This window comes from Marmota marmota, unplaced genomic scaffold, assembly GCF_001458135.2.
Source record: "Marmota marmota marmota unplaced genomic scaffold, marMar, whole genome shotgun sequence".
Classification (NCBI taxonomy): Eukaryota; Metazoa; Chordata; class Mammalia; order Rodentia; family Sciuridae; genus Marmota; species Marmota marmota.
In genome coordinates, this window is record NW_026000229.1 from 7,299,769 (window position 1) to 7,320,531 (window position 20,763).

A 20,763-nucleotide genomic window follows, 5' to 3' on the forward strand; every position below is an offset into this window, starting at 1 on the left:
CTTGCAAATCACTGAGTAACATCCCCAGCTACTTTAGGTTAATTAAATTAAATTATTTGATTTATTTATTTTGGGGGAAGTACTGGGATTGAATCCAGGGCTGCTGGACCACTGAGCTATGTCCCCAGCCCTTTATTTTTTATTTTGAACAGGATCTTGCTAAGTTGTCCAGAGTGGCCTTGAACTTGTGATCTTCCTGCCTCAGTCTCCGGAGTAGTTGGAATTGCAGACATGTGCCATTGTACCTGACTCGGTTTTAAAATGAAATTCTGAAGCAAACCTCATTTTTGTATTACTTATACTACCCACCCCCCAAAAAAAAACTTGGGATTGAACCCAGGTATACTCTATCTCTGAGCTACATCTCCAGCCCTTTTTAATTTTATTTGAGACAGGGTCTTGTTAAGTTTACCAGGCTGGCCTTGAACTCAGAATCTTCCTGCCTAATCCTCCTGAAAAGCTGGGATTACAGGTGTGCAGTAGTGCACCCAGCTATTACTTATACGTCTGAGCATTGATATAGCTTAACAAATAGTAGATGCTTAATAACGAATGTTAAATAATAACATCTTAACTTTCAGTTGATTGATAATAGGGATATGGTTAAAATTCAGAATTCTCATCAGGTTGATCACATTGTGGATTAATAGCTGAAAAAAGTTTCTAGTGTGAAGGGGCATAATAGCTATGTAGAAAGTCTTTAGCAATTCAGAGAATACATGCTCAAAATCTTGATTCAAATCATTCTAAAATGAAGGAGTAGAAGAGCAGTTTGGCTAGAATGAAAATCAGTTATAATGTAAGGAGAAATAGGACTAAGATCAATTCTAGAAACAGACATATTTCCTGCTTGAGGTCAGACAGCAAAAATGAAACATCCCTACCCCCCCATTAGTTGCTTTCCCCAAAATCACTACCCAGAGAGGCTAGAGGCTACTAATTATTCTTTGCATCCTAGTGCCCAGTCTTTAGGCTGCAGTGTAAAGCTTGGAAGGTCTTATGGGGTCAGCACAAAGAATAGTTTGGCCTTTTTTTTTTCTCAAATATTTTTAGTTGTAGATGGACACGATGCCTTTATTTTATTTATTTTTATGTGGTGCTTGGGATCAAACCCAGTGCCTCATATGTGCTAGGCAAGCACTCTTCTACTTAGCCACAACCCAGCCCAGTTTGGCCTTTTAATTTAAATTCTTAATAGTTTTGCTGCTGTCAAATAGTTCTGTTAATTCCAAAGCCCAAATCATTTTCTGATTGTTTTGCTGTGTCCAGTTGGCTTGTGGGACCAAAATAGCCTCCAAGACTGCTATACTACACTGCATTTTATAATATAATCCCTCAGAGGACCCAGCTACTTTTTTTCCCCCTTAAAAAACAACACAGCCAGGCATGGTGGCACATACCTGTAATCCTAGAAACTATGGAGGATGTTGCAGGAGGATTGCAAGTTCAAAGCCAGTCTCAACAATTTGGAGAGACCCTCAGCAACTTAAAAGGACCCTATCTAGAATATAAAGTACTGGGCATATTGCTCACTGGTATAGCACCCCTGTTTTCAGTCCCCACCAAAACTAAAAAGCAACAACAACAAAAAAATTGTGATATCTTCTCCGTTCTACCCCACCCTTTGAGACCAATTATTTATATCTCATTTGGGAGCTCTGATCTCCCCTCATGACTTTTCCATATGCTAAGAAGTCCTGTTCTCTGAACCTAATTCTAGCTTCTTTGTGTTGCATAAATTTTAACTTTATTTGGTTTCAGACCTGATTCTATCTTGTGTCTTTTCCTGCTCTCTGTAGTAAACTTTGGATATAGTCTTACTTGGGAAAAGAATGATAGCTTTTGCCTATTTGTTTGTTTTTTGGTTCCTTAAATGCTTTTTATTAATTGTTATCACTTTCTTTGTCAAACAGGCCACCAAGCAGTTTTTGGAAGAGATTAACAAGTGGACAGTTCAGTACAACGTTTCCCCACTCTCTTGGAATGTGGCTGTCAAGTTCCTCATGGCCAGGAAGTTTGACGTGCTCCGCGCTGTGGAGTTGTTCCACTCCTACAGAGTATGTGGCTTGGAGTAGACACCTCTATGGTTGGGCTTTGGGCTTTTTCAGTGTTGTTTTCTTTTAAGTATACTGCACACACATTGCTTCTTTAATTGCCCCCTTTTCCTGCCATGAAAAGTCGATCAATATCCAAGAAGAGAGATACTGTGAGAGCTGACGCTGGGCAGAGCAGCTCCTGGAAACACCACTTATATGCCTAGTTTGTTGTAGAACCGGATGGTGCTTTTAATGACTGAAGCTAAGGAGGTAACCTGATATCATCCTGGTGGTGGGATAGTTGTTCACACTTGTTGGAGTTTGAGTCATAGCTCTTCACTTTGGCTACCTGCCCCATTTATTCCACTGGTTTTCATGATCTCTGGGAGTTTGAAAACCTGTCATTCAGATGAATGCTGAGCTTAATTTAGGAAGGTAGCCCTAGTCCTGGAAAAGAAGAGTAACTATATTACCTAGGTCTATATCTTAACAGTACCTTTATACAAATCAACCAACATTTTCACTTTTTAAAATTTTTATATATTTTTTATTTTTTTTTGTAGTTGTAGAAGGACAGCATACCTTTATATTTATTTTTATATGGTGCTGAGTATCAAACCCAGTGCCTCATAGAGCTAGGCAAATGCTCTGCCACTGAGCTACAGCCCCAGCCCGTATTTTTTTGTTTTTAAAAGGGCTCAGTCTTTGATTCTGTATTTTTTCATTTTTAAAATTTATTCTAACTAGTTATACATGACAGTGGAATGCATTTTGACACATTGTACACAAATGGAACATAACTTCTGATTCCCGATTCTGTGTTTTTATTTGCTTCCTCAGCAGTGTCCTTTAAAGCAATCTATATTTAGGGGCCAGAAAATTGTTCTGAAAAGATATAAAATCTCTATAAATTAAAATATTTGGGATAACAATACTAGAATTAGCTTAGGACTGAAGCTCACTTATACCTATCGTGTGGGTCATTCAGTATATTCAATATTTATAAATTTATTCATTGTATACCTACTATGTTCCAGTTGCAAAGATGACCTTTTTTTTCCCCACTGTAATGCTAGGGATTGATTGATCCCAGGGCCTTGTTCAAGTGCTCCACTGCTGAGCTACATCCCCAGCCCAAAGATTACTATTTAGAAGGAGAGAGTAAACAATTATAGCAATGTCATGAGAAAGCAGCACTGGGTTCCCTGGGAGCACATTTAGTTAGGTGAGTCAGAAAAGCTTTCCTAACTGAAAGGATTTGTAAACTAAGATCTGAAAGATGAATAGGAATCAAGCAGATGGAAGAGTGTGGCAGAGAACAGCAAGTTCAAATGTTCAATGGAAAGAAAGAAATTCAGCTGAATCAGAATGTTAAGTAGAAATTGGGGGGCATGGAAAGAGATTGAGTAGCAGAGATAATTAGGGCCAGATTAGAGAGTGTCTGATTTCTGAAGGGCAGAGAAGTTCACTAAAGGTATAAGCAGTGAAATGAATTAGTCATATTGGTATTCTGGAAAGATTTTTTCCTCACTGTGCTTTGGAAAATGGATAAAAGGGCTGCACTGTATTAGAGACAGACCAATTGAAAGGCTATTGCATTTACAAGGGCAGATGATTGCAGTATTAATAAGGATAATGTAAGAGGAGGTGGAGAGAAGTGGGAAGACTTATAAGTTACTCAAACTGGTATGAGGAAAGAAGAATCAAGAATTTCAGAGTTTTGACTTGCATGTTGGGGTAAATGGTGGAGGTATTTATTTTATACTGAAGTGGGTATAGGTGTGTGGAGAGAAGGAGATTTTGAGTTTAGTTTTTCTGTGTTAAGTTTGAAGTGCCTTTGAGATATCCAAATAGACATATCTTTTAGTGGTTGGAATATGAATCTAGGCTTAAGAAAAGAAGTCCATACTAGAAATAGAGATCACAGTATGACCAAAGTAGAACTGAATATTGGAGCCTTGGGAATGGATGGAGGTCATATTGGGAAGGTGTGAGGAATGGGAAGATTTATAGGGTTAGAATCTAACCATAGACTTTTTCTTCTTTCTTTGGTACAGTATTATTTTGAAAATTGAGAATGCCTTGGGTAGGTTATAGGTCATGCACTCTCCTGTGATGTCACCACAAATATTGTCTTTACTTGCTGCTTTGTCTCTAAAGGTACTTGAATTTGACTTTAGGGAGAGAGAGGAGAAGAACACAAACAAAACATACTTATTTTTATTTGCCAGGCACTGAGCTAAATTAAAGCACATAATAATTGCTTTATAAAAATTGGCAAAATGAATAAACCAGTGAATGAGTAAATTAATGAACAAATGCTCATATAGCTGGGTATGGTGACACACAGAATCCTGGCTATAATCCTGGCTACTTGGAAGGCTGAGGTAGGAGGATTGCTAATTTGATGCCAGCCTCAGCAACTTAGACCCTGTCTCAAGATAAAAAGAGCTGGGGTGTAGCTCAGATGTAGAGCACTTGTCCAACATGTGCCAGACGCTAGGTTCAATTCCCAGTACAAAAGAAAGAAAAGCCCACAGAAGGAACTGATAATTGAGTACTTGTCATCATAGTGTGACAAGCTTAGTGAGACACCATTTTAAAATTAAAAAAAAAAAATTTAGAAAAAGGGCTGGGGGTGCTGGGGTTGTGGCTCAGAGGTAGAGTGCTTGCTTAGCATGCATGAGGCACTGGGTTTGATCCTCAGCATCACATAAAAATAAAATAAAAGTACTGTGTCCACTTACAGAAAAGAAAAAGGGCTGGGGATGTAACTCAGTGATAAAGTGCTCTGGGTTCAATCCCCAGTACTGGGGGGAAAAATGGTTTTCAAGTGGAGGGAAGGCTCCTATTTAAGATAGGAGAGGCCTAATCCTGGAAGATGTTTGAGAATGTATGCATCCAGACAATTTCTGGGTCTGTATTTCCATGTCTTTGTGTAATGTCAGTGCTGCTGCACTTGATCCTGTATCCTAATGTTATAGATTGTTTGGGCTTAGGGAGAGGATTTTTACTGATTGAGAGAAAAATATACTATCTCAGGGAATAATAAGGTAGATTTGGACAGAAGTTCTGATAATGCTAGCTGGCCTGAAAGAAGTGACAAAGGAGTTCATAATTTAGTTTACTTCTGACTTCCCTTAGCTCTAAAATTTGTTGGTTTCATGAAGCTGTTCTGTATGTAAAATATTTTCATATTCATCTTGTTGTGTTTCCTATTTAGGAAACCCGAAGGAAGGAAGGTATTGTGAAGCTGAAACCTCATGAGGAACCTCTCCGTTCTGAGATCCTCAGTGGAAAATTCACCATTTTAGTGAGTCTGTGGACCTACCTTATATTGCCTTGTGACTTCCTTTTATAGCTGTTGACCATTTTGGACTTTGTTCCTAGAAGCTTATCCACAGTCAGGAGCAGATTGTGGAGTAGACATGCTGTTTGGCACAAAATTATTATAGTAATTGAATCACTAATAAGTATTTACTAGAATTACTTATAGTAGTTGAATCATTGAATTATGGAGAATTGGATGTATAGTAAGACTTACAAAAGTTTTTTCATTGGTATGTCAAGGTTAGTCAAGGCCTTGAGATGGGTATATAATACATCAGAACACATCCTCCCTTATTTATTGGAAGCTCCCTACTTATAAGAGACCTCTTGGCCTCTTGGATAAGTATATGATGGTACTTTGAAGGAAGTGTGGAAACCATGGTCCTGTTTTATGATTCTCTCCTTCTGATTGTTTGTTTTGTTATCCTACTTGGGAAATCAGTTACAAAGTAATGCAGAATTATCCTTTGATCACTCTACAGTTGAAGATCAAAGAAAATGTGTTTTATTTTCTTACTACAAGAATGTGGTTCAGCAAGTGCTGAGAGAATCAGGCATGGAATGATACTAACATTCTTCCCTCTCCAGAGTGATTGGTGCAAGTCAAGGAAGTATTGCCAGCATCTTTTTTTTTATGTATTAACATCTTTTATCTGTATAAGTCTTAGTGATTATTGTGATTTTTCTGTTTGAGTTTTAAGTATTTCTTGTTTCATTTGCTTTAGAATGTTCGGGACCCAACAGGAGCTTCCATTGCCCTCTTTACTGCCAGATTGCATCACCCCCACAAGTCGGTCCAGCATGTGGTACTTCAGGCTCTGTTTTATTTGTTAGACAGAGCTGTGGATAGGTAAGCATTGAAATTTTCTTTTAGGTGGTCTACATCCAGAAGGAAAGTGACAGTTATTGACCTGATTATTCACAGTGCCTTCATCATGTTCCTAGGATGTACTCAGGGCAGTACTATGAATATAAAACAACCTATGTTTTTGAGGGTATGGCATGTTTTCAGGTAGTATCAGGATTTTAGGTATTATAATTCTATAATATATAATTCTATCACCTTAGCTCTATTTCAGGGTAACAGAAGCTGAGATAGCCAATTATTAGCAATTGCCAGTATATTGAAAATTACTTATTATAAGAGAGAGGGAGGAGGTAATGACTTGTGTTGGTTTTTTTTTTTTTTTTTTTCTCGTATCAAAACCCTTTGTGGGGCTGGGGATGTGGCTCAAGCAGTAACACGCTCGCCTGGCATGCGCGGGGTGCTGGGTTCGTTCGATCCTCAGCACCACATAAAAATAAAGATGTTGTGTCCACCGAAAACTAAAAAATAAAATATTAAAAAATTTTCTCTCTCTCTCTCTTTAAAAAAATAAATAATAAATAAAATAAAACCTTTGGGGCCTCAGTTTTTTTGTCTGTAAAAGACGAATGATACCATTTAGTTCAGGGGATTTTGAGAATAAACATTCAGGAAGAAGAACCCAAAAGTATAAAGTTAAGCAGAATCATTGTTGTAATAAAAATAGACACATAGGCAAAAAAGAACCGGCTCAGGCCATCTCTCCTTCCCTCTCTAAAATAAATGAGATTCAAGTTCTATAGACAGAGAAACTGAAGTACAAAGAAATTATATGACTTTTATTTGTTTAATTATATAAACATAATTAAACTTTGCATTCATCATGTTTATCCTTTTATTAAAAAGTTCATTGGCTTTTTATTATTCAGAAGTTGAGTATAAGCTAAATAAATGTGAACCCTCTTTCCAAATGTGAACCCAGGGCCTTGAGCATGCTAGGTATGCTGTCTACTGTTGTGATGACAATTAAAAAAAAAAAGTCACATGTGTTGGTTCAACTAGGTCCAAGATCTTACTTTCTTTGCCCTTGGCCAGAGCTGTTTGTACTGTGCTGTACTGTTTTCCTGCCTTACTTCCTTTTTTCCCTTGTGCTTGCCATTTACAATTTATTACTGCTTTTGACATCTTTGGTCCTTTGTTAAAAGTGCTGTATTGTGGACTGACACCTCAGAATAGAGATAGCTACTTTAGTCAGTCTGTGAACTTATAGGCTGGAAATAGCCATGGGTGGGGTTGTCTGTCTACTTCACTTGTTACTGCCTTTTTATGTTGCTTTCATATTTATTAGCTTATCCTGTTGATGCTGAGCTGGAGATATATCCAAACACCACACACAACATTATCTTGAATTAGAGAAGTTGTCAAGTGAGGACCAGTAGTCTCAGTGGCCCTATACCCTGCCCCCAACAGAAATGTGGAATTTCTCAGCTCTACTTCCTTTTGACCAGTCATTAGGCATAATTTCTAGGATGTGATTCTTTTTAAGAGTTTCTTTAGCTCAGGAAATGTATAAAAGACTCTCTTCCTAAAATGCACTATCAGCCTTCCTCCCTGAGAGCCTTAGAGAGTTGGAGCTCTCACATAGGCATGGCAGGATGTTTGGCAGTGGTTAGATCTTGATTTTTCTAGTGTGAATATTGGATCCCACAGGAGGACCACAAATATAAACATAATTAAACTTTGCATTCATCATGTTTATCCTTCTATTAAAAAGTTCATTGGCTTTTTATTATTCAGAAGTTGAGTATAAGCTAAATAAATGTGAACCCTCTTTCCAAGCAAAATATTCCCCCCAATGAGTAGAAAATCCTGTTTTCCTTTGTTTCCTTGAGCCAGAATGGTTTTCCCTCTCCCCTTCTCTTCACTTTGAGGCCTAACTTTCATCACTGGCTTCTTCACCATTCCAACCTGTTAGAAATAAAATTTTTTATTAGTACATTATAGTTGTGGATAACATTGGGGTTCATTTTGATGTCATTATATAAGCGTAGAATATAATTTTGTTCCAATTCAGTCCTCAGTACTTCCCCTTTCTCTCCCCTCCTCCCTCCCTCTGTTCCCTTTCCTCGACTGGTTTGCTTTCTATTTACTTTTATATTTTTTAAAATTAGTGCCCCCCCCACACACACACACGGTGTTCATATATGCACACAGTATATTTTGGTCAGTTTCATTTCACCATTCCTCCTTATCCCTGTCCCTCCTCCCTCCCCCTCAGTTTCCTTCCTTTACTCCACTGATTTCTCTTCTGTTTTTGTGGGATTCCCCCAACACCACTTTTTCCCCCCTTTCTTTTTTTGCTCTTCCACATAAAAGAAAATATTGAGCCTTTGACAGAAAATTTCTGAGTCTGGCTTATTTCACTTAGAATGGTGTTCTCCAGTTCTATCCATTTACCAGCAAATGCAAAAATTTCACTCTTCTTTATGACTGAGTAAAGCTTCACTGTGTGTATATATCACATTTTCTTTACCTATTCATCTGTTAGTATCTGGGCTATTGTGAATTATACTGCTATAAATATTGAAGTGGCTGTATCACTATAAGTCTGCTGATTTTAGTTCTTTTGGATAAATAACTGAGGAATGGGATAGCTGGCTCAAGTGGTGGTTCCATTCCTAGTTTTTTGAGGAGTTTCTGTACTGCTTTCTAGAGTAGTTGTACTAATTTTTTTTTCAGTTCCACCAATAATGTATGATAGTAATAACAATGAGATAATTTTTTTACTCTGAATTTAATAGCAGTTATTACCAATACCTGTCATTATGTATTTAATTATACATGGCCTCAGTGTGTCATTTATCTTATTTTTCATCTACCACAGAATGTTAGCTCCTTGAGGGTAGGGAACTTTTCTTTTTAATACTACATAGTGGAAACTTCTAAATCCTTGTAGGGAATGGTATCATGAATATCCACATACCCATCATCCATCTTCTTCAAAGCAATTCATAATCAATATTGTTTCATTGATTGCCTCTCATGTATGCTATATCCTCGATTCTTTGAAACAAATGTCAGGGACTGTTTTCAACTTTTGTTTTTCCCTGTGGCATGTAGCTCAGGAATCAAAATCAGTAGGGGAGCAGTCAGCTATCACTGTAAACCTCATATTTTGTACCCAGAAAAGCAAGAATCTTATTGCATTTGTACTTATTTCATATATGCCTTCATAGGATAATCAGTTTCATCTAGGAATATAGAATATAGAATATTCATCTAGGAATATATTATTTTGTAGCATAGCTTCTTTTTATTAAATTCTCTTTCTCTTGTCTCTGACTTAAGTTTTAGTCCCTGAAGCCTAGAGGGGAAATCCCATAATTCTTTTAGTTGGCCCTAAATGAATTCATGGAGAAATGGAAATTCTTCAGACTTGTATACAGGTCTACTCAATAATTGTGTCTCACATTTTTTTTAATATTTTATTTTTTATTTGGACACAATACCTTTATTTTATTTATTTTTATGTGGTGCTGAGGATTGAACCCAGGGTCTCGCACGTGCGAGTTGATGGACCTTTATTTTACTCATTTATTTATATGTGGTGCTGAGAATTGAATCCAGTGCCTCACACATACTAGACAAGGGCTCCACCACTGAACCACAACCCCAGCCCAGTCCCCAGTTTTTTGTTTTTTTTTTTTGTAACTGGACACAATACCCTCATTCATTTATTTTTATGTGGTGCTGAGATTTGAACCCAGGACCCCGCACATGCTAGGCAGATGCTCTACTGCTGAGCCACAACCCCGCCCCATCCCCAATCTTTTTTGAGACAAGGTCCTGATAAGTTGCTGAGGCTATTCTTGGGATCTTCCTGTCTCAGCCTCCTGAGTCACTTGGGATTATAGGCATGTGCCACCATGCCCCACTGCCTTTCAGGGTTTATGGAAAAGTAGTCAAGATTCAGCAGTAAAAACAAGGTTTGCTGGAAAAACTTGCACATGCCTCAGAATTAGAGATTTTTTGAAATGTCATCTACTAGATGGATGCTTCCATCTTGGATCTTGTTAAAAGAATGAAGGTTTGGAGGGTTCTAGAAGATAATACAAAAAATCAGGATACAGATTAACATTGAGAATACTGATTTTTGAGGAATGTGTTTTCTCAATTCTAAATAAATGTAAAAACTTGCTATTAATAGTTTAAATAATTTATTCCCTATAATATTTTGGGAATATAAATCAAATAAAAAAACAAGGTCTGGCTTACTTTGAATGAAATATTTTCATTAAATACATATTTTTGTTCAATGATTGGTTTGCAGCTTTGAAACTCAAAGGAATGGACTGGTGTTTATCTATGACATGTGTGGTTCTAATTATGCCAACTTTGAGCTGGATCTTGGCAAGAAAGTCCTAAACCTGTTGAAGGTAAGGCGTGGGAGGATTCTCTCAACTCCCCTTCAATGCTTAGTATTTTTTTCTCCCTATTATTTGGGAAAAGATTTAGGAATGATGTAAACTTTAGATACTAAGTTTAATTTAAAGGTCATCTGTAAATGATGACTAATATTTGCTTCCTCAGAAAAAAAAATGGTCTTTTTTTTTTTTTTTTGGTGTTACTGGTGATTGATCCCAGGGCCTCAGACATGGCAGGCAAGTGCTGCATCACTGGATGTCACTCTCAGCCCTTGCTAAATTGCCCAGGCTGGATTTGAATTTGTAATCCTCTTGCTTTAGTCTCCTGACTTGATGGAATTATACATGAACCCCATCACGCCAAGCTTGTTTTTAATTTTTTCAACTTTTTTTTAAAACATTTTTTAGCTGTAGATGGACACAATACCTTTGTTTTATGTATTTATTATATTTTTATGTGGTGCTGAGAATTAAACCCAGGGCTTTGCACGTGCTAGGTGAGTGCTCTACCAATGAGCCACAACCCCAGCCCTATTTTTTTTAAGAGAGAGAGAGAGAGAATTTTTTTTTAATATATATATATATTTTTTTTTTCATTATCGGCGGACACAACATCTTTGTATATGGTGCTGAGGATCGAACCCAGGCTACACGCACGCCAGGCGAGTGAGCTACTGCTTGAGCTACATCCTCAGCACCCCCAGCCCTATTTTTTGAATTTTAAAAGGTAATGTGGGGGCTGGGGATGTGGCTCAAGCGATAGCGTGCTTGCCTGGCATGCATGCGGCCCGGGTTGGATCCTCAGCACCACATACAACAAAGATGTTGTGTCGCCGAAAACTAAAAATAAATATTAAACATTCTCTCATCTCTCTCTACTCATTTTAAAAAAAAAAAAAAAAAAAAGGTAATGTGGTTTATATGCCACTCTAAAATCACAAAGCTTCACCAGAGAAACTACACCCTTACTTTGTGTAATGACTTTGATTATTCTATTTCTTTTTTCCTTTTTTTTCCTCTGGTGTTGGGAATGTGACCTATGGACATCCTACCACGGAGCTACACCCCAGCCCTTTATTTTTATTTTTTATTTTTTTGCTACCAGGATTGAACTCAGGGGCACTTGGCCACTGTCCACATCCCCAGACTTATTTTGTGTTGTATATTGAGACAGGGTCTCACTGAGTTGCTTAGTGCCTTGCTTTTGCTGAGGCTGGCCTTGAAGTCACGATCTTTTTGCCTCAGTCTCTTGAACCACTGGGATTATAGGCATGCTCCACTGCACCTGGCTACAGCCCTTTATTTTTATTCTGAAACAAGGTCTGGCTAAGTTACTGAGGCTGGCCTTGAATTTGTGATCCTCCTACCTCAACCTCCCAAATTTCTGGAATTACAGGCATGCATCACCATGCCCGGCTTTCTGTTTCACATTTTTAAAATAGTTAGTCATGACCAACTAAATTGATTTCTGGACTTACTGAGTCATAGCTTGCTGTTGGAAAAGCATTGGTGTAGGAGTCTGTTCCAGGACCTCACTTAGAAGTATTATTGAACTAGACTTTTAGAAGTATTTATTTATTATTACAGCTTCATAACAGAAATCATAGAAAGAGAATGTATACTGTATGCTATTTTCAAGGACTTGTTTCTTTCACTCAGCATTATGTGTTTAAAATTCTTATTTTGGTAAGTAGCTATGATATATTCCTTTTCATTGATCAAAGGATTGATTTCTTTGCATTCTTCATTCGTTGATGAATATACCACTGTTTTATATATTCTTATTGATAGCTCCTCAGGTTATTTCCTATTTTTTGTTCTTGTGGACAGTACTGCTATAAACTAACTTTCTTTATCTCTTTCACTGCTTTTTTTGTTTTGGGTGTGTGGAACCATAGATTGAACCAGGGATACTTCAAATCTGGCCCATATTCCTAACCCTTTTTACTTTTTATTTAGAGATGGGGTCTGACTAAATTGGTTATAGCCTCACTGAGTTGATGAAGCTGGCTTAGAATTTGTGATCTTCCTGTTTTAGCCTCCTGAATCCCTGGGATTAAAGGCGTGTACCACCATACCCAGCTGTCTTTCTTTTTGAAATGAACATTTTTATACATGTTTTTTGGTGAAGTTTGCAAGAGAGTGTCTTGAGCAATATTTCTCAATCTTTTGTTTTTCCTCCATTTTTTCATGATTGCCTCACTAAAGAGGCTTTTCTTCCCCTCCTTCCTTCCACCCCCTCCTTCCCTTCATTCCTCTGCTTCCTTCTTTCTTTTTTTAATTTTGAGACAGAGTCTCAACTAAGCTGTTGAGGCTGGCCCCAAACTTGGGATTCTCCTACTCCGAGTCATTTGGATTACAGGTGCCACATTACCAGGGCTAAGGAGTCTTTTTAGACCTTTTTTCCCTAGTAATTTCTCTTCTTCCTCCTCCTCTTTTTTATTTTTTTAAATTGTGGTGCTTGGATTTGATCTGGGGGCCCTTGAAAATGCTAGGCAGGTTGTTATTACTGAGCTTAATCTTCAGCAATGTTTATTTTATTTTGTAATAGGGTCTGACTATATTTGTTCAGGCTGGCCTTGAATCTGGCAATCCTCCTGCCTCAGCCTCCCCAGTTGCTGGGATTAGAGGCATGTGTCACCATGACTGGCTCATTTAGACCATTTTAAGATCATTGGCTTTAAATACATTCATATTGCAACCATAAGCACTATCCATTTTCAGAACCTTTTCATCATCATGAACAGAAACTCTGTATCCATTAAATAGTAACTTTTTCTTCTTTTTGTTGGTACCATGGATTGAACTCAAGGGTACTGAACCTTTTTATTTTTTGAGAGAGGATCTCGCTAACTTGCTTAAGGCCTAAGTTGCTAAGGCTGGTTTTGAACTTGTGATCCTCCTACTGCAGCCTCCCAAGTCGCTGGGATTACAAGTGTGCACCACTGTACCCAGCCTAAATAATATCTTTTTATTTTCTTTTTTTCTGGTCCTGATTAATCTCTATTCTGCTTTCTATGAATTCACCAAGTATAGGTGCTTATATAAGTGGAATTATTAGAATACTTTTCTTTTGTCTCTGGTTTATTTTAGCATAATGATCTATAGCATGATTAGAATTTCATTGCTTTCTAAGGCGAATAATATTTTGTGTATGTACAATTTACTTCTCTATTCATTTGGCTATTGTGAACATTAGCTATAAATATCTGGTTGAGTCCCTTCTTAGTTTCGAGAAGTGGAATTACTATTTTATGGTGCTATAGATTGAACCCAAATCTCAAGCATGAGTTTATTTATTTATTTTTGCCATACTGAGGATAAAACATTGATACAAGCATGTTAGACTCGTGCTCTGACATTGAACTACATTTCTAGACCTGGAAGTGAAATTTGTTGGGTTATATGGTAATTCTATTTTTAACTTTTTAAGGCACAAGTGTGTTACTGGGATTGAACTCAGAGGCATTCTAACACTGAGGTACATATGCAGCCCTTTTTAAAATTTTTTATTTTGAGACAGGATCTCTCTGAGTTGCTCAGGCTGATGTTGAATTTGCAATCCTCCTGCCTCAGCCTCCTGAATTGGTGGAATTACATGGTGGCATCGCCAAGCCTGGAGAGATTTTGCTTTTATAATTTAAGAATTTTATCTTAACCTGGGAGGTGGTACATGCCTGTAATCTCAGTGACTTGGGAGGCTGAGGCAGGAGGATGGCAAGTTAGAGGCTAGTCGCAGCAAATTAGCAAGACCCTAAACAACTTAGTGAAACCCTGTCTCAAAATAAAAAAGGGTTGGGGATGTGGCTTAGTGTTAAAGTGCCCCTGGGTTCAATCCCCAGTACAAAAAACAATAACAATAAAATGCTGAGACCTTTTTTTTAAGTATGATTTGTAGGGATCTGACTTTTTTCCTATATCAATCACTTTTTCTCCTGGTTTTACATATTTAAATAGTCCCCATCCTCAATTTTTTTTTTTTTTGAGCCACAATGTGTATTTTATTTAGATAAGGGGTCTTGCTGAGTTGCTTAGGGCGCTGCTAAATTGCTGAGGCTGGCTTTGAACTCAGGATCCTCCTGCCTTAGTCTTTGAACTGATTGGATTGCAGGAGTGTGCCACTGTGCCCAGCCAATTTTGTGTTTTTTTTTTTAAAGATGCTTGGAATTGAACTCATAGCCTCCTGTGCTAAGCATGTGTTCTACCACTGAGTAAATGTCCCAGCCCTTTTCCCCAGTTTAGACTTTCTCTTTGTAAGCTTTAACAAAATCATAATATCTTGGTAATTTAATATACCTTTGATAATTTAGTTAACTGTCTAACCATATTTCTCCTTTATTCACCTTGTCCTCAGGATTAAATAATACCATTATGATCAGTTTAGTTTCTCCTTTTAAATTATTTTTAACTTTTTAATTTTTACATTTATTTATTTTTATAGCACTGGGGATTGAACTCAGGGCCTTAAAATGTACTAGATAAGCACTTTTATCATAGAGCTATATCCCTAGTCCTTTATTTTAATTTTTTGAGATAGGGTCTCCTTAAATTGCCCAGAACTTGAACTTGTGATCCTGCCTCAGTCTCCCAAGTATATGGGACTAGAGGCATGTGCCACCACTTCCTGATGGGAATTGAAAATAAAATTATAATTTTACTTATTTATGTGTGCATGTGTGTATGTATGCTAGCAGTGGGATTGAACCAGGGGCGCTTTCCCAATGAGCCACATACATAGCAACAGCACCCCTCCCACCCCCTGCCTCTGTTTTTTGTTTATTTTTTGGTAGCAGGGATTAAAACCACTGAACCATGTCACCAACACTTTTTATTTTGAGACAGGGTCTTGCTGAGTTATTTAGAGCCTTGCTAAGTTGCTGAGACTAGCCTTGAACTTGTAGTCCTCCTTCCTCAGCTTCTTGAGTCGCTCAGATTACAGTAGGCATGTGTCACTGTGCCTGACTTTAAAATTATAGTTTTGATCCTCTTTAATTTAAAATTATGTTGTGAGAGGGGCTGGGTTGTGGCTCAGTGGTAGAGCACTTTCCTAACACAGGTGAGGTCCTGGGTTCGATCCTCAGCAGCACATAATAATTAATTAATTATTTAAAGGTTAAATTTTAAAAATATTTATTGTGAGAAATTCTTTGAAATCTTCATTGTAAAGTTATATGACATTCTATTGTAAGATACACCATTTAGTTAATCACTACTAATTTTGGACATATATGTTCTGTTCAGTTTTGAAATGGTATTCTATTTATTTATTTAGGGACTGGGGATTGAACTCAGGGGCACTTGACCACTGAGCCACATCCCCCACCTTCTTTTGTGTTTTATTTTATTTTATTTTTTAATTTTAATATTTATTTATTAGTTTTCGGCAGACACAACATCTTTGTTGGTATGTGGTGCTGAGGATCGAACCCGGGCCGCACGCATGCCAGGCGAGTGCGCTACCGCTTGAGCCACATCCCCAGCCCCTCTTTTGTGTTTTATTGAGAGACAGGGTCTCACTGAATTCCTTAGTGCCTCACTGTTGCTGAGGCTGGCTTTGAACTCTGGATCTTCTGCCTCAGCCCACTGAGCTGCTGGGATTGTAGGCATGCGCCACTGTGCCCAGCTTCAAGTGTTATTTTTAACCATCAAAGTAAATGTTTAGGGATTGGGGACATAGCTTAGTGGTAGAGCATATGCTTATCATGTGTGAAGCCTTGAGTTCAATCCCCATTTACCATTTTAAAAAAAGGGTAATAAATGTATTTTTAAAAATAAATCTGTGTTTCTGGTTATTTCCTTAGGATAGAGGGTCAGAAATTGATGATCGAAGAGCATGCACAATTTTAAGGACTTATAATGTCAGATGCTTTCTTTCTTTCTTTCTTTCTTTTTTTTTTTAAAGAGAGAGAATTTTTTTTTTTTAATATTTATTTTTTAGTTTTCGGTGGACACAACATCTTTGTTTGTATGTGGTGCTGAGGATCGAACCCGGGCCGCACGCATGCCAGGCGAGCGCACTACCGCTTGAGCCACATCCCCAGCCCCCTTTCTTTCTTTTTTTAAAAAATATTTTTTAGTTGTAGGAGGACACACTATATATTTATTTTTAACATAGTGCTGAGGATTGAACTCAGTGCCTTACGGGTGATAGGTGAGCACTCTACCACTGAGCCACAACCTTAGCCCACCACATGCCTTTCTAAAGGTGTTATCCATTCACAATTCTACCAGTAGTATATGAGGGTGCCATAAAGTCATTTAAATGAACAGGTAGCAATTTGCGGTGATGAAGAAGACAATGGCTCCTATTTTCTATAAATCATTCTGTGGAAGCGCAGGTATTTTTCCAGACTGTTTTTTAAATTTGGCAGTTTAAGGGGCTATTAGTATGAATCATTGCATCTTTGAAGAAAAATATGAATTTAGTGGCCTTTGGAATATTTTGTTGTGGATGCTGTCTACTCTCCATAGGGAATATTTAGATTCTCTAAATTAGCTCACTGAACAGTGACTGAAAAGAATAGAATAACATATCAAATCGAGATTTAGCCTTTTTTTCCCCCCTGTAACTGGCAATTGAATCCAGGGAACTTTAAAAGTGAGTTACATCTCAAGCCCTTTTTATTTTTATTTTGTGACAGGGTCTTCCTAAGTTGCACAGGCTGGCCTGGAGCTTGTGATCCTCTTGTTTTAGCCTCTAGTAGCTGGGATTACAGGTGTGTGCCACTGTACCTGATTGAGAATTAGTCTTGTGTGTGCATGTATGTAGTACTGGGAATTGAACTTTGTCTCTTAACTGTCTCCCCAGTCTTTTTTATTTTTGAGACAGGGGCTTGTTAGGTTTCCCAGGCTGGCCTAGAACTTTTGCTCTTCCTGCCTCTATCTCCCAAGTAGCAGAGATTTTCTATGGTGCCAGTGCGCTTGGCTGAGAATTAGTCTGTCTCTCTCTCTTTAATTTTTTTTTTGTTTTAGTTATACATGGACACAATATCTTTATTTTGTTTGTTTATTTTTATATGGTGCTGAGGATCTAACCCAGTGCCTCACATGTTCAAGGCATGTACTCTGCCTTTGAGCCACAACTCCAGCTTGAGAATTAATCTTTTGAAAGTGTTAGAATACAGACAAAAAAAAAAAAAAAATAAGGTAAAAGATTTGTAGTTACAGTTTCCTCTTTTTAGGATGTTTTGGAAATAATTTCTTCACAGTTAGAATGCTAATATTACATCAATCCTGCATCCGAGAAGGGCCAAAATATTGAAAAACTGAATTAAACCAAGCATTGTGAATGATTTGTCATTCTTAAGCTTTGTATAGGCCATTTGCCTTTGTGCATAGTAGGTCATTTGTGTTTTATTTTATTTATTTTTTGGTGTCGGGGGTCAAACCCAAAGTGTTCTGCATGCTAAAGATATTCTGAATCCCTGAGCTACCCCAGCCTCTATAGATTGAATAAATAAATTTACAGATGAAGAAATGGGTAAAAAAAAAAAAATGATGATACGGGGCGGGCTGAGGTTGTGGCTCAGGTAGAGCACTTGCCTAGCACGTGCAGGGCCCTGGGTTTGATCCTCAGCACCACATAAAAATAAATAAACAAAATAAAGGTATTTGTCCATCTACAACTAAAAAAAAATATTTAAAAAATGATGATACATACACAGATACCAAATTAGATGCAAATTATGAAAAGAGATGTTTCTTTTATATTCAGTTTTTCCTCATGCTAACTTTTCTTATAATTTTAATACATAGAATTTTTGGGGGATACAATATGTGTGTTGATGTGCTATGTAAATGTATAGGATAACTCCTGATAAGAGAACTCAGAATACTCTTTCATCCATAAAGCTATGGTAAACATGAAGTTAATATTATTAATTTAAATAGTAAATCATCTTCTAATTTCTTTGTTGTTTGTATTTTTGCTGAACTGGGGATTGAACCAGGGCTAGTCTAGTATTGAGCTACATCTTCAGCCCTTTTTAGTTTGTATTTTTTAAGTATTTATTTATTTACTTACTAGGAATTGAACCCCGGGGTGCTTTACCACTGATCTATATCTCTAGTCCTTTTTATTTTTCATTTTGAGAAAGGATCTTGCTAAATTCCTACTGGTCTTGAGCTCCTGAGTAGGTGGGATTACAGATATGGGCCACCATGTCTGGTTTAATTTTTATTTTCAGACAGGGTCTGCTAAATTGCTTGAATTTAGGGTCTTGAATTTAGGATCCTGCTGCCTTATCCTATACAGTTGTTGGGCTCATAGGCATCACCACCTCACTTGATTTCTTTTAACTACTTTTCCTCTAGCTATTGAGAAAAAACTAGAATTAGTCGGTACACTCCCCCTGCTGGGTAAGAATGGAGAGAAGTATAGAAAATCTAACCTTGGGGCTTGAACAGTTATGGGTCCCATTAGGCTTAAATCCTCATACGTTTTTCTCTACAGGGAGCATTTCCAGCTCGTTTGAAGAAGGTGCTTATTGTGGGAGCACCAATATGGTTCCGAGTGCCCTATTCCATCATCAGCCTCCTTCTGAAGGACAAAGTCAGGGAGAGGGTAAGACAAGTTAGCTTTTTCTTATTTGGAGGTGGATAAATTCCCATTTGTACTATTGGAATCCTGTCAATTAATTTGCTGCTGTCAAAAAATTCTCCTGGCTTGTTTCCTGAATTCTTCTCTACTTCTGTCAGTGTATTCTCTCCTATCCTCTCTTTGATTCATTCATCAGCTTGGAACACACTGCCTTCCTCACTATTCTGTAATCTCCTTGTATTAGGAACTGGCCATAGTTTATCTGGCTCTTGCATAAGATAGTACTGAAAGGAAAAAAAAAAAAAAGATGGTATTGAAGGAATGTGTCCTGGAGGTAATTTAAAGATGGCTACTATTTCCGAAATTTTAGGGCAGAGGTGTAGCTCAATGGCAGGGTATGTACTTAGCATGCATGAGGCCCTGGGTTCAATCCTTACTATCCAAATAAAAACAAAGACAAAAAAAACCTAAGAATTGAAAATCAGCATATAATTTAATTACACTAGTTGAGCTGGTGTTAGACTTTGTTCACCTGGATGTACCATTCGGCAGGATGGAGAGGGAGAGTCCCTCACTGTATCTCTTCCTATTTTTATTCCTGGTACTTACTCTTAAAACAACTTGTTACTTCCAGTTTCACAAGAATGGTTGCAAATTACTTTAATTCTATTTTAATTTCAGGAGTGCTTCAGGACTAAAAGATGATAGTCTTAGTCAGTGATTGTAACCCTTGAAAGAAAGGGCATATGAAACACTGGCATTATAGGGTAAAAATAATAAACTTTTTTTTTAAGGGTTTTTTATTGTCGTCGTGTTTTTTGTTTTTTTTTTTTTGTTTTTTGAGACAAGGTCTCACTAAGTTGCCATATTGGCTTCCAATCTTTGCTGTCTTCCTGCATTAGCCTCCCAAGTCACTGGTATTTCAGGCATATATTACCAATCCTGGCTCTCTTTTTAGAAATATTATCAGAGATTTTTGCGGCAAGGAATTATTAAGTTAAATGAATAATGCAGATCTTTATAGCTGAGGTGACTTGGGTCAGAGAGGGGAAAGTGGTGGTGTTTCGTACTCCAGAAATTACATAGAGACCTAATGAGTCAAAGCAAGAGAGATCTTTCTTTTTCTTTTTCTTTTTCTTTTTTTTTTAAGATATTTATTCGTAAGTTTTAGGTGGACACTATATCTTACATTTATGTGGTGCTGAGGATTGAACCCAGTGCCTCATGCATGCTAGGTGAGCACTCTACCACTTAGCCCCAGCCCCAGCCCGAGATCTTTCTTAAAAGAACTCTGTGAGAATACTCCTTAGTTATGTTCTTGCATATGAATTATACATGCATGTATAAACTCAAAATATATTGAGTGTCCTATGTAGTCCAGGCATTCGACCCTGGGGATTAAACAATGAGTGAGATATTCCTTACTTCAAGGAGCTCACAGTCATCATAGAGGCCATAGAGGTATACATTGGAGAAGACTTGGACTTTGAAGGAGCATAGAAGAAAACATTGCCTCAGGAGGTCAAGAAGGGCTTCACAGAGGAGGTGAACAATGAGCAGGTCCTCAAAGAGGTAGAGGAGGAAAGAGGGTGGTCTAAGAAGAGGCAATAGCAAGAAAGAGAAGCTTTT

General features: G+C 37.6%; 1 protein-coding gene across 1 annotated transcript in view; it reads left to right on the forward strand.

The window, feature by feature from the left end:
- Positions 1 to 1,817: 1,817 nt before the first annotated feature.
- Ptpn9 (protein tyrosine phosphatase non-receptor type 9) overlaps positions 1,818 to 20,763 on the forward strand; it is a 49,993-nt gene continuing 31,047 nt past the window's right edge. The window contains exons 1-5 of the mRNA XM_015480050.2: positions 1,818 to 2,057; positions 5,260 to 5,349; positions 6,092 to 6,216; positions 10,502 to 10,607; positions 19,048 to 19,158. Coding sequence (XP_015335536.2) covers positions 1,833 to 2,057; positions 5,260 to 5,349; positions 6,092 to 6,216; positions 10,502 to 10,607; positions 19,048 to 19,158 — 657 coding nt within the window. The 5' untranslated portion in view covers positions 1,818 to 1,832. The remainder of the gene's footprint in view (positions 2,058 to 5,259; positions 5,350 to 6,091; positions 6,217 to 10,501; positions 10,608 to 19,047; positions 19,159 to 20,763) is intronic.